Consider the following 15137-nt stretch of genomic DNA (forward strand, 5'->3'; position numbering starts at 1 on the left):
CCTGCCATTTCTGTCTCTACCACTAATACCTGACCTCTGACCTTTTTACCAGTGTCCCCCTCTCAATCCCTTGTTCATGGGCCTAATGACTGCTTTGTCACATTGCTTGTTCCAATTACAGCAAGTCAGTCAGAGAAATGCTGGGGCAGATGGTGGGTGGGAAGAGGAGGAGAAAGGACAATGCATCCTCCTGGCAGCCAATTTGATGTCCTGAGCCAAATCACATGTAAACTGTATGTAATGGGTGTACAGTACATGTGTAGTCAGTGATATGTGTGTGGGGGTGTACAAAGAAACATATATACAGTACATGGATGTGATCAAAGCTCATGATGTCATATGGATTTGTTGTGAATCTTGACTTTTAAAGCTGGACATTGGAAATCTCATTGCAACCAGCAGCATTGAAGTATAAAAGACAACCTCCACACTCACTTTCCCTGCTAGATACTTCTATTTTTCAGCATTAAGAGCAGAGTTGTGATTTCCCAAGTAGAAAGAGATGGCAGGGGAATAAAGGTAAGAAACAGGCACTGGCATGGAAGAGTGAGATCTGGGTTCTGGTTGGCTACAGCCGCCTGCTTTTATCCAAGAGGATTATTTCATAGTGCGGACAGTCTACCTTACACCAGATGGCTACAAAGAACCGGCCGACCAATTTGTATTACAAATTTGCTGAATAAGCTAAAAGATATATGCAGCATCAAGCCAAGTCTGAGAATTCAGTTCAGAGTTTTCAAGATCAGTTTCAAGTTTTACAACAGTTCAGCTGTTGTTGTTTGTTGCAGTCTTGGTAGAAGTACTAGTAGTAAAAGTAACAATACTGCTCTGCAAGACGGTCCAACGTTACAGATTTCACTTAAATAAAAGTACAAAGATAATAACAGCTTTACTTGGAAAAGGTAAAGTAAAAGTACTTGTTGAACAGAATAGTCCCTTTCAATGAATCACTTTATTATAATATTGGAATACGATTGCTGATGATGGTTTATTCTATAGCACAGTATCATCTTTTATAAATTAATCATTTTTAAAATGAAAAATCAAAGAAGAAAGAAAAATATTTCCCTCTAAAATGTCAGGGAGTAGAAGTCTAAAATACCATTTAAAAAGTACCTCAAATTTGTACTTAAGTAGCATATTTGAGTAAATGTACTTAGTTACTTTAGACCACTATTTTGTTGGGTATGAGTAAGACCAGGTGTTAAGCAATATACCTAAAAAAAAAAAAGTTATGTAAGTTATGCCATCTAGCTTCTGCTGCACACACTTTTATGCACAACCTGCCACAGTCTTAACTTTATCATGTCTTGATTATCTGGCTGGTGTATGAATAGTAGTGTGTGTGTGTGTATGTTATCTGCATGCATGTGTGTGTGTGGGTCTGGGCATAAGGCAGGAAGTCAGGCTGGCCCGTTGGGCCCCCGAGGGCCCTCCATGTTTGAGTCTCCATTAGGCTGATGAGGTTTGGCAGCTGAAGTTGCTGGAGTTAGTGTTGAGCTTCAAACCTCCTCATGGCAAGGCCTAATTAAGCCTAGACCTCAGCCCTAATTTAAAGATAATTAGCTCTAGGGGCTAGCCACAGCCACCAAAAGCTAAGATGAGTGTTGTATAATATGTGAAGCAATGCGTGTTAAACAGTAGTTTTTCTGTGACAGACCAGTTGAATGAAATGCACATACCATATGCAATTTAGATGATGTTTTTACCCAAAGCGGTTTACACAGTATCATGGTTGCACACAAGTTTTCACACTGAAAAGCCCCGGTGGAAACTGAATGTCTAACTAAGCAAAAAAAAAAAAAAAGAATATTTTTAGCATACTGAGCCACACGATTTTATAGTGTGCCTCTCTGTATGCTGGATCATTACACAAATATGGTGTAAAATTCTCAGGCAAATGTAATTAGCAAATGAAAAATACTCTGTTATTCTGAGCATCCATAATATGGATGGATACAATGGCTGATACATGTAACCACTTTGAATAAGGCCAGCCAGAGTTTGTGTACTTATGAAATATAAAGAAACCAAATGGCCTGGTTGCATTTTTATAGGTGCTATGCGATAAACTGTCTGACCCTTGAGACCGGCCCTATGTTTTCCCATTAAGCTATACTGACAGCTTGACATTTCCCAGGGTGGAGGGTTCTGATATGTTTTATTCATCCTATTGACTTCACATTGCTGCCAAGCCAGACAGAGAGCAAAAGCCCAAAGTGTGGTAGGCGGCGTTGAGAGGGAGAGCAGAAGATACCTGTTGTTGTTGTTGCTGTTGTTGTTGTTGTTGTTGTGTTTACTACTCAGATAGACAGACACAGCTACAAGACAGCTAGGTGACACATACATAATATACTCATCACCATGCAGACAGTGAGATTGGGAGATATTGCCAACACTGTGGGGATAAAACTGCCTGTTTACTGGGAAGACTTGAGGCAGGCAAGTATACAGATTGCATACCTCAAGGAGTTTTGTATTTTGCTGCATCTTGCCTTAAGAAAGTAGTACATCCACAAAAAGCCAGCTGAATTTGAAAAAGCTTTTTTTTTCTCTCATTTCTGGCCGTCTGCCTACAACATAGCTGGAATGTCCATCACTTGAAAAGTGAGGTGGTCTTCGGAGTCTGTAAAACTGAAAACCCCAACTTCATCATTTAGTGCCGAGGGGTGAAATGGCAAATAATGCCATTTCTGCACACCTGGCATATTGCTCTCTGAAGTGGTTGTACTTTTGCTAGACTGTCTGCTTCAGGGTAAAGTTGCAAAAAAAAAATTTGAAGCAGCTCACCAAACCTTGAAAATGTGGGCTGAAGCAGACACTTTGACCATCCGACAAGCACTTTGGTTGAAGTGACCGTGATGTGCAGTTTCTTTTTTTCCATTTTCTTTTTTTTTTTGCTGGCAGTATGTTCAGGCAAAAAAAAAGTAACAAACAAACAGTGGAGACATGATGTTTTCATGTACAACAATAGCAGCATGGGAATAATTAAAAATGCTACTGAAAATATAATGTAAAATCAGAATGAGGCAACCAGCAGTGTTGTGAAGCAATGATTGTCTTAAAAGTTTAAAATCCATGTGGTTATATGAATTCATCTCTTCAGAGGAACACAACATTACACATAAACATCCTCAGTATTCTTCATCTCTTCATCATCTTTTGAATGCTGATGTCTGTCTACATCTGCGATGTGTTTCTTCATTGTTTTCTACATAAAAGTCAAGTACATCCCGAATAGTATTCAGATCTATTTCATCCAGGTCTGACAAGTTGAATCCTGGAAAGGGCCCGTCCCTGTGCTGACAATGTTCATGAGACAAGTGCTTCCCTCATCTCCAGGCGTGTCACGTGGGGTTAGGAGCCGGGAGCCACGGCGGGAGCCTCCTCCAGGACAAAGCACTTGGAGCAGGGAGACACTGCAGGCCTTGTTCCCCTTTACTTGGCTTCATGTCAAGGGGGGTGTTTGCTTACTGGGAGGACCAAGACCCCCCTAGAGGGGAAGGCAGCACACAGCCTCCACTCAAATCAGCTCTGAGGCACACATACACTGCACTTACTGTATTTACATTTATGACACTGTGGATGTCTCTAGCAATAAGTAGATGCAGCTCAGTTTCATATGCGAAGTTGAAGATGAGGAACATCAGCAGATTTATATACTTGTGTCATTGGCTGTCCCTGTCATCTCAAACCATAATAGACCAGTATTAACTGTGTCATGGTTTGTGTGCTGCATAGAGGGCACAGATACCATTTGGTTGTCATATATAAATGTTTCGCTTATTTTAAATGTCTTAATCTCCCTTAGGATGCTGCATGTGCTGAAACAATGCTGCAGTCCCAAGTGCTTTAAAACCATTTAAAATCCATATCATGAAGCAAAATTAACTGATGCCTACCAATAAACAGTGATCTGTGTCAATGTCTCTACATTTTACATGTTAGGGTTCATTATTAAAGCTCATTCCGTTTAGTATGCATTCAGTGACGATCATTTCATTGCATTCTGGCTGCCAAAATCCACGGCGTGATGCAATGGAAAACTGAGAACAGGTGCGCAGTTTTTGGAAAAGCTTACTCACCCTGGCAACCCTGGCAAGGCATGATGGTCAACAGTGTCGAGTACAACCTCTTTCCTTTCTTTGTCTTTCACTTTCCCTCTCTTGTCTCTCTCCAGCATCTGGCTAAATCTCACCAGTGTCCTTGCTAATGCCCTCGGGTGAACCGGGCCATGTCAAACCTGAATCCATCAATCACTCAGCGCCAGCCATGGGGGAGAGAGAGGAGGTGGAAAGGCAGAAATGGAGCGATGAGCACAGGGAAGAAAGGAGGAGCGGTTTGGGTGAAGTGTAGCCACCAGGTCCACCCTCTCTCACCTTATTTTTCCTCATCTTGCAGAGTTTGGAGTCAGCTGTCAGGTCACACAAGGGACTCTCAACCGAATCAAGAGGTTCATAGACTTAAACTCATGTTTTGAGGAGAGAAGAGAAGAGAAGAAAGTCAAGTGGAGCAGAGAAGAGCGGGACGACGAACGTGAGAGAAAGGATAGAAAAGGGGAGCACGAGAAGGGAGATGAAAAAAGAAAGGAGGACAAGAAGGAGGATAGAAGACAAACCGCAAGAACGTAAGCTAAATGAAAGATGTGAGAAGAAGCTACGGGTGAGCCTGTCAGCAGCTGTGTGTGTGTCTGTGTGTGTCCTGTGCAGAATGAAGTGTCTCTGTCAGAGCCCCAGCTCCCCCTCTGGGCCGCTGCTGATTAATTGTCCGTCCAGCTCCTGTGATAGCGACCACTTTAACCAAGACTCCCGAGACACTCAACCATTGTCCCATCCCTGCCGAAAGACACCTCTCCTCCCGTGTTGCCGGCTGCCTGCCTGCCCTTCTCTGGCTAAAATTAGGAGAATTTTCTCTCTTTCGTCCCCCACATCGTCTTTTTTTTTTTTTTTTTTTTCCAGTCTTACTCTGGCTGCTACAAATAATCTTACATCAGCACCCCATTCACCTTGCCATCGGGGGATAATGTCTCTCTGTGGGAGAGAGGTTTTGGAACAAAGGCAGGGGGGGCCTGGAAACAGCACGATGTGCAGTGTGTGCACCCCCCTCCCTCCCCTCCCTCACCACCCTGTGTGTTTACACGTGCACTAGTGACTGGCTGAGATAAAGCACCCCTGTCTCAGGTAAACAGTCTAGCACAGCAGGGCAAAATGACAGGGTTGACTTTGGATCTGGATTACACTTAGTCAGCTCCTCTTACATGTGATATACACTTCCATCCCACCGATCCATCCCACCAAGCACACACACACACACACACAAAGGTTTGCTATGCAGTTCTCTAATACCGTTTATATAAAGTTGCTATAAAGAAAGTGACATAAATATTAAAGCAATCCATTTTTTTTAGCTTTGTTTTTAAAGAGAAGCTTTTCCAAGATACTAATTTATTCCACGATTGCATAATTTAATAAATATGCATGTATTTTAAAAGGAAAAACCAGATTTTCTACACTGCGAACAACTAACTGTCATACTCAGCACTGTCACCCTCTTTCCCCTCCCTCCTTGCCAAGCTGCAGAACCATAGCATCCATCCGGACGGCTATATAGCCAGCCCCCAAAAGCAGCCAAGGTCAATTGCCTTTCCTGCTCCTCTCATCCTGTGCTTTATGTACCTTCACATCCAGGGAAAGAGAGCTGCGCTATTTCTGCTCTGCTGCAAGGTGACTGCTGCTTTACACCAGCGACGGCTACACTAATACAGGCTAGAAAAGAGAGCACAGAATATTTGCTTTAACACTGGAGGAAAACTTATTGAAAATCTATTGACATAAAAGTGAAATGTGGTGTTAAACTAAGAATAAATAAAAGGTTCTCATACCTGTCATGACTTTGACTGGCTTGTATACACTAATGTTGAAAAAGCCTGAAAATCTGAATAAAGAACCATGTCAAAGGATTAATTGTTCAGCTGTAGATAAGTGGATTGTTGGCTGATGTTAAAGAGACATAAATGGCCATAATGTGGGCTTTGAAAGAGTGAAAACGCTGATTCCTGCTTTTTTTTTTTCCTCCTGTGGCTTGTACTCTTTGTTTTGGAAGAAAATCAATATTAAAACAAAAAACAAAAAACAAAAAAAAAACCTCCTGCATCAGTTTTGTGAAATCAACTGATCAGTAAACCAAGAAGTCGTGTTGTACAGGGTTGTGCAAGCACACAAAAAGATGGATATTGAATGTATGAATGCATTGTTCAACATCTCAAAAGGAGATGACTAAAGGATGAAAAAGATGGATCCATAATGGATCCACCATTTTGACAATAATCAAAACTGAACTTTTATATTGTGTTCATGCTAAATTTTCTTCATCTCACCCTCTCTGACATTTTCTTCTTTACTGCAGCCTCTGATTCTACTTTTTCTATAAAAAATAGCAATTTGCCTAAGATTCAGACAGAGACTTTTTACGTGCTTGTGCTCCTCAGGCATAGTTTATACTGTGCTTGTTGTAGTCCACTGTAGATTTTCGTACCGTAGGATTGTCCATCGTATGACCTTTCAGCTTCCGCATCCTCTCTGCCATTTGTACAGCAAACTTCTAACATTTTAGAAAGGATTACTATTATTATCTTTTACATAAGTGAGAGCATGTTTTGGTGCAGCCATTTTTCATCCTTGCATAGATAAACTGTTTCAAGTGTGAATATCTCCCTCCCTCTCTCTCTCTCTCTCGCTCTCTCCTTTGTTCCCAGATGTCTCCTTACAGCTGCCATGACTGACTGCAAACTCATTTATTACAGGTCACAAACGCCAAGTGCTTCATTTAAAAGGACGCCACCCTCCCTCTCCTCTAACACAAGTGAAAAATCGACCTGCAAGAATAGCATACAGGGCATACCGCTCCATTAGCACTAAGCGGAGGCCAGCAGCGTTCAAAAGATGGGAACAGGGGTTTGAGCAGCGGGGGCAAAACAGAAAGGCCGAAGGGATTTGTGACATCTTTCATTCTACCGCAGCTATCAACAGAACTGTGCACATGGCAACAACATAGAGAGTGAACAATTTACAGTAACTCTTTTTAAATGCAAAGCCTCCAAAATAAATGAATAACAAAACACCACATTGTGTTTTTTTGTTGTTTTTTTGGCATGAACAAATCTGGCAACCCTTGCTACAATTCTTCCGACTGACTGAATCATTTAAAAATAAAAAATAAAAATGTTTGCATTAACTTAAACAATCGCTTTAAACCTTAACCCACATCCTTAGCCTGTTTCATATTTATTCAGCCGCACAAATCACCAAATCGAGATTTTTGCAAGTGTGTGTTCTGCCGGCCATATCCGATATCACTCAAAGCCTGTCTGTAATTACATTGTAAATGCAGATTAGCTATGAATATTTTATAAGGGGATTACTAAAAGAGGAAAGAGACAGAGAAGGAGAGAGTGGAGAGAAATCAGCCCTTTAACACACACCCACATGCAGAACTGCATGAAAAGCTTGTTTGAAGGTGGAGCTAGTCTTTCATGCCCAAGTTGTCAGCCTATTATCATCCTTTTATACGTCTGCCACCATTATTAACTTTGAGCAGGAATAGAAAAAACACACACACACACACACACACACACACAAAAAAAAAAAGTGAGAATAAAACACATCACTCCAATATGTCAGGCTGTCGCTTCAGAGAGAGGAAAAAAACACAGCAGACTCTATTATCAACTCTTATCATCGGACTCTCATTCTAAAATGTGGCGGTAATGAGTGTGTCTTAACAAAGATTAGCCATAATTTCCATTGTCATTTTAATGCTCCCACATTATGTGGAGGCTTACAAAGCCACAGATGAAGGCAGAGGGTGGGCGGAGGAAGAGGAACAGGCAGACAGTGGAGCAGTGCGAGCAAGCGAGAGAAAGAGAAAGAGAGAGAGAGAGAGAGAGAGGGAGAGAGAGAGGGAGTCTCAGGAGCTCGGTTAGTCTGTCAGTCACCCTCTATCCCTTCAACCATGCAGCCGTACAAACAAACACTGACAGACACAGTCACCACACAAACACACACACACCCACACACACACACATAGTATATGCGCATGTTTCCCAGACCCTTTGTCACCACATTTTGAATCCCTCAAAATGTGCTTGTCAAAAAAAGGGCCGGTGCCTGACAGCCTTCTGCAACCCTCCAGGAGGATGCGGAGGACAGACGGGGCTCATTGTGAGAGGAGTAGCAGCAACAACAAAGGGGATCAAAAAAAAAGTCTCACCAAGTGACAGACATACATGATGCGTTCTGACTCCCGACATCTACGTTCACTACGTACGTAGTGAACACATGAATGAGACATACAAGGGCATGGATAATGCACGTTTGGTGTATGCTTCAAAGTGATGGCCCAGGGTGAAGGCAGTATGAGTGCGTGGGTATGTGTCTAAGTGTGTGGGAGCGAGTCTTGGAGTGTGTGAGGCACACTGGCAGCAGTCTGCACTGACAGACAACTTTATGTGAATCCTATAAAAAATAAAAAATAAAAAAAAACGATGTGCTACATTTCAAAATAATACAATGCAATTTTCACAAAACTTGGTTGTTGTAGAATAAGTGTTTCATATCTTGCAAATACCACAAATCTTCATATCATACAGAAGTGACAACCCTAGTATTGGTAACATTTTTGTGAGTGTGCAGTTTTGTTAAAACCTTTTTGAACAATACACATAAACAATGGAAAAGAGATGTATGACTTGTTTTTTACTACAACTCCACTATGGTATAGTGTTGAGGCAAGGTTTGTTTCAGTGTTTTTTCTGTGGTAATGTTTCACTTGTTTGCCGGTTTAGTCGATAGACTATAGCTAATTTTACCATTTATATGACAGATTCTCCTTTTTGTACACACAATATATTTACCCTGACCTGATCCCTGCAGCAATGGTGGTAAAATAAAATACAATCCTCCAAACAAGGATTCTTTGACTGACAGTTGTCTGCACTGTGCATGGTGACACAGCATCATTTGGCCTCTTTTATTGGAGTGCTGTTTTTGTCCCTCCGATTTCACCACATTCAAAAAAAAAAGCTGAATGATAGCAGAAGCCATGAGAATTTTTATTGTTTTTTCATGCTGCAAGCTTTTCTTGGTGGCCCTAAACGCACATTTGCCAACCTAATTAAAACGCAGCGGATTGATTTCCCCGCCGCTGAAACTTAGTCCCCAATCTGTCTAAACTAGCTGTATTGTCAAAGATATCAAGCAAGGACCTTGTTTGTGCTGTTGTTGTTGAGTGTTTGTTGCACTACCATGCTAATGAAGGCCTTTGGTTGCTGTGTATTCAGCTCTCTGGGCCTGTGTTGCACAGAGGCTATCAGTATTTCTATTTGCATGTCTTGCTCTTGCCGCTTTTCCTTTCATTCTCTCAGACACATAAAAAACTCAAATTCAGAAAGCATAAAGAGAAACCATAAAAGCAGAAAACACAGAGGGAATGAAAAACAGCAAACCTTATCAAATCTGCAGTAATCTAATTGCTTGTAAACCACGCTCCAAACGTAGAATTTGCATTTTAAATACACATGTGACAAACAGCTGGCAGAATTAAGCATACAGACATGGGTGATGTTCCAATCCAATTATGACACCCTTCAAAAAGAGGACATCTAATAGCTGAGCTGACAATGATGCATGGCAAAACACATGCACATGTGTGCTGCATTTATGACTGCAGGTGATAAATGAGGGTACGGCACTTGGAAAGGTCACATAGTATATGATCCAATCATTTCTGCTGGCTGCAGACAGTCTGACTGGTTATGAGCCCATCAACAAGTCAAAACTGGAAAACAACGTGTCCAGTTGTGTACTCAGAAAAAGGAATTATAATACGTCTCTCTTGTCATCCTTAACAAAGAAATCGGTCTTAATCTAATACATTTTGGATGAATCTGATACAAAGTTATAAGTCCCTGTGGTAGTGATTAAGAACGTTACAGTAACATCACAGCAGATTAAAAACAAAAAAAAACAGACAAAAAAATAAAAACACCATTAGAGACAATAAGGTCATAGACTCACTATCGAGAGGGACTCTGCACACACACTTCCAGTCCCTGTTGGAATATTAGAGTGATTTTTCATTAGAGATTCTTGGACCGCATTGTGGGTGCTGCACATGTATTATTGATGCCAGTGGTTCAAAAGCAGTTTGTTTGTTGAGGAGTGCAGAGATTTATAGGAAACTTAATGGTTTCCACTACTCTTACAATGAACAGTCTAGATTACACAAACAGAAGGTTTGTATTCTTTATCTGGCTGCAGGGTGAAATCCCCAGGAGAGAAAAACAATAAAAAATGGTTAGAATTTCTTTTCTGCAGCAAATGTCTTTTGGCTACTTTTTTTCCTGGCAGTAACATATGGTAAGGCACGAACAAAAAGACAGCATTCGTATATCTTTTAGTTTGTCATTGAAAGTAACCAAAACTTGTCTGTAAGGAGCAAGCAATAATACAATATTATCTACATTGAATCATTTATAACATTACCCTGTCATCACGTATTCATCACCTCTGAAAGTGCACCCTTACTATTTGTAAAAGCAAGAAGAAAGAAGGATTTGGTGTTAGATTATATTTTTCCATATATGATGATCGATGGTTAAGTTGCTCATCATCTCTCGCGCAGACCGAGACAGGGGGAGATGAAAGCAAAGAAGTTCACATTTCTTTTACCAACAAATGGAAGCGGATCAGTACCTAATCAAAGACTGCCATTCTTCTAATAAAAAGCCTTGTGGCAGTGGAGGGTCAAAGCTGCTTTATCAAGCGACAGCAGGCAAAGATATGACTGTAAGGGGGCTTTGTGACGAAGCGGAGCTGTGTGGGCTGCTAAATGTAACACCATTCTTTCCCTATGCTTCAGACAGGAAGAAAAAAACAAATACACGCGGACAAGAAGTGTCGGCCCGCTTTGTGGTGAGAATGAACTACATCCCTCACACCACGAGCCTCTTTCTGTGCCTCACTTGATCCCCTGTAAACATTTTCATATACTACAAACTCACATATAAGCTATACACTGGAACTGCACTGTCAATGTGAGTATAGTAAACAGTAGGTGCCACTGAAAAATCGTAGATGCAGCATATTCAACTTCCGTTTCAGTTTTTAGAGGCTAGTCCATCCTTTAGAGTGGAATTATTAAAAAGATCTCAGTTTACTTTATATTAAGAAATAAGAAACTGCTTCAGGCTGTTAAAGATTGTCATTCAAGGATGTTGTTTGTCTACTTGCTAATTGAAAAAGCACCCACTCCCCACACACACACACACACACACACACGGTTGCCTTCGATACAGATGACTTGACCGTACTCCTGAATATTCATGAATATAGAGTTTTGGAATGTGGACATATTGTTTAGTATCGGCTGCTGTATACATTTCCCACCTCTATCTCCCAGCTCAGGTGTAAAGCTGCAGCTGAATGAAGAGCAGAGTGCAGTGCAGCGACTCTGCATCTTCCAGACGAGCTCTGTCATGTGAGAAACTTGACTTCAAGTTAGATGATTTTGAGGAGTTTGACTTTAGGATTACATGGATACTTATGTAAGCTGGGAAAGTTACAGAATTTGGAAGAACAAAAACTCTGGAAAAGCTTCTGATTTTTAGTTTCTGAAAAAAGTGACATTTTGCAGATTAAAAGAAACAAAAACAAATAGGAATGGTTGCCTTTCTTACTTTTTTTTATTTTTTACCATTTTTAAAATCTAAATTTAGTCCCCTTCATCAGAAAGCGTTGCGTTTTTAATGTCTCATTAACATGTACGTTTGCATGAAAAATGAAAAGCAGTTGTGCTGCATGCATATGCGTTTCTCTATTCTTATGTTGTACGTCATGCTTCATACACACCCCAGGCTACAGGACGCACACTAAAGCGAATCGGACAGCTCGTTCGCGCGCGCAGGTGCGCACGCCAACACACACGCGAGCGCACGCATGTCATGCCTTTCTCTCTCACAGACGGAACTTAATCCGTGTTTATAATGTATAATCCGCTTGTATTCGTTTGTGTCTGTGGCACTCTGATTCTCTTGTTGTGTTCCTTTAACTTCCACATACATTTTTACAAGATTTGGTCCGGATACGTGAAAGGCAAACGCCACTGTCACCTCCACGCAGGATTGTTTCGTTTCAGAGAAACGCATCGAGCAGGTTATTGAAACACAAGTGCGTTAAGTATAACCCTAAAAGAAATTGTTGTTTTATTGTTCTGGAAGAATACAATGTGTTTAATGTCAACCCCCCTGTTACGTAAACTGTTTGGACAGATGCTGCAAAATACCATTCTTGACAAGTAAGAGAGTTTTAAGTGATATAAGTGACCCTGCTATTATTTCTGAATTCTGAATCCAAAAGAAAAACAGTCCCTTGGTTGAAACGACCTTTCCTTCGAACTATGAGGGGGTCACCTCATGAACTGGACTCGCCAACATTCCCTTAAAAAGGTGAAACAGCAAACAAAACATGCTCGATATTTTGTTTTACTAATAAGACTTTTGGAATAATCTCATTTCATTTCATCATGATAACACAGTTTAATGCAGAATATGGCAAGAACACCCCACCACCACTACTCTCTCTCTCTCTCTCTCTCTCTCTCTCTCTCTCTCTCTTCTTAACCGCATCCAACCTTTTAATTCAATCACACGTTCCTTTCAAGGCTCTACTGGACGCGGATCTTATTAACCACAGGTTACAGTGGTGGGCCTGTGCGTTACACTGCGCGCATTCACTCCTCATGAGATCACATTTTGAAGGGGATACATTTCAAAAAGAAAAGAGAAAAAAAAGTCTCATTCCCTGTATTTTTTTCCACCACTCAGAACAAGCTGTGCTGAAAGCACTGAGATTGTTTGAAACCATGTTTCACTTATTATAAGATTTTTTTTTTTCCTTCCGCACAACAAAAGAAACGCAACAAAAGGACCGCAGAACATTTTTGATAATGGTAATTATGTCACATATCCTTGGCATAAAAAAAAGACGTTGTTGTTGTGTGTCGTAAATCCGCAGTCTCTCCATCAGTCACATCACTCTACATAGGTGGTCGAAATAGTTTCACACACTGCTCTTAACACTGACCATAACTAAAAGCAAGCGAACGTGTATGAATTACGCACATGACCTTGTCTTCTCTGGTCTAATTTGAGTCATCGTCCTGCCTGAAGACAATCAAACACAATGAGGATGATGGGTGTTTTTTTTTATTTACAAGCCCTCTAATCTCTCTCTCATACACACACACAAACACACACACAAACACACACACTAACAGTCACACACAGGCTCACTCGCGCACCTTCCCTGTGCGTAAAGAGCGCCGCTGTACTGTACAAACGGTACTGCCACTGCCAGCGTCAAAGTGCTGTGCGCTACAGCGCTGACTGTCAGACTGTGGTCCACACAGGATCCCTGAGGGGGCTCACTATAAAATGAGGCATAATTCAATTTCACGGTAATCCGCTTTGCTTTTATCCCGATTACAGAATGCATATGGATGAATGTTCACTACTGTTATCGCCCTTTGTACAGGTGACACAGTTACACAGATGTGTGAAGTATTAAAACACATTATGGATAGACCGTTGCAAAACGAGTCCCTGCAGGAATTGCAACTTAAAGTAGTTAATTGGTGCCCTTGGAATGACTTGCGTAGAAGTGTGAATACAACCCATTGTCCTACAAACGGATATTTCAAATGAATGAAGGAAAAAATGCAGATTGCATTTTAGCATCTCCTCTATCCGTGTTATTTAGGGATGAACTGGGCTAGATGGAGAGACAGACTGAAGAAAGGGACTTCTCAAACAGAGTCGTGCATCAGACAGCCTGTTTATCCACAGGAGGGAAGACAAGAGCACAGTAGTCTGTTGAAATGCGAGGCTGTCACTCCTCTGTGTTTGTCCACACTGTGTCTAAAGGACACGTGTGGTGGACATTAAATGCTCTCCTCTCCCTCTAAATTCAACAGTGCCGCTCTGTGCACGGAAAGGACAGAGCAGGGCAGCTTACCACATCATATATGTCCTGCTACAGCCTGCCATCTGCTCAAACCAACACCTGTGTTTGAGTACCACAGTACTCTGAACGTCAAACCCGATTTTCAGGTTAATGTTTATGTTGTGATTTTGTGCTTTTTTAAATGACAGGATGATGGAATGATTACAAATGTATTAAAATAACAGCGGGGATGCAGAATGTATCTGTTATACCCTAATGCACTTGTTTTGTGTGTAAAAAAACAACAACAAAAAAACAGCAATGGAAAAGTATGCTGGATGGATAACTGTGCCACTGCGCTCAGTGCGCGCTTTCCAAGCTCCACGGACACACAAAACTGCGCACCGGTGGAGCAAACGGATGGAATTCACTCACCTGATTGTGAAGAGCTCGACCCGAACAAGAAGCACGTCAGGAGAACGCCGAAGCAACACAGGGCAGTCGTTGGTTTCATTGTTGTGCTTGACAAGTATCTCCTTTTAAATTCACATGTCCAGCAGCGTATCTTTCCTTGAAACAGCCAGAAAGGATGACTCGTTGGCGTTTGAAGCCTCTTTAGCCGGTGAGTTGAGGGACTTTAGTCGCTTTTGACTAAGTTTGCAGCTTGTCCGACAGTCCTCCTCCTCGCCCCTCGGCGCCTGCAGGTTTAACTTGTGACTGACGTGAAAGCAGAAATAGTCGAATATTAGTTTCCAACGCGCGCACTGTAAAGCTTGTCTAAACAGTATAAAGCAGTACTCATGGCATTACTCCCCGACTTGGATACAGTATGCAGCTGTAGACTCGTATTCTTCAGACACACCTCCGAGCCACTAAACTCCTCCTATATACTCTGTGATTGGCACCGGTGCCCGCCGATCACCTCAAACCCCACCAGCCATAACTCCATACGCGCTGCCATTGGTTCACACAAGCTGCCCCAAAATCCCATGAATTCGTGCGTCTGCTCCGTTGCACCTGTCACACTGAACACAGTCAAGATGAATGCTGCGAGAAGGATTTATAGGTGTAATGAGCGAAATAGAGCCGAATATCACTTATAGGTAGATGTCCCATGCGCCTTTGAAGGTCTTATCTAGA

General features: G+C 41.6%; 1 protein-coding gene across 4 annotated transcripts in view; it reads right to left on the minus strand.

Annotated features, from left to right (window-relative positions):
- Positions 1–14853, minus strand: part of erbb4b (erb-b2 receptor tyrosine kinase 4b) — a 286570-nt gene extending 271717 nt beyond the window's left edge. For all 4 annotated transcript variants that reach the window (XM_027290677.1, XM_027290678.1, XM_027290676.1 and 1 more), the window contains exon 1: positions 14433–14853. In XM_027290677.1, coding sequence (XP_027146478.1) covers positions 14433–14511 — 79 coding nt within the window. In that variant the 5' untranslated portion in view covers positions 14512–14853. The remainder of the gene's footprint in view (positions 1–14432) is intronic.
- Between the last annotated feature and the right edge of the window lie 284 nt (positions 14854–15137).

Source organism: Larimichthys crocea, chromosome XVIII, assembly GCF_000972845.2.
Source record: "Larimichthys crocea isolate SSNF chromosome XVIII, L_crocea_2.0, whole genome shotgun sequence".
NCBI classification, from domain to species: Eukaryota; Metazoa; Chordata; class Actinopteri; family Sciaenidae; genus Larimichthys; species Larimichthys crocea.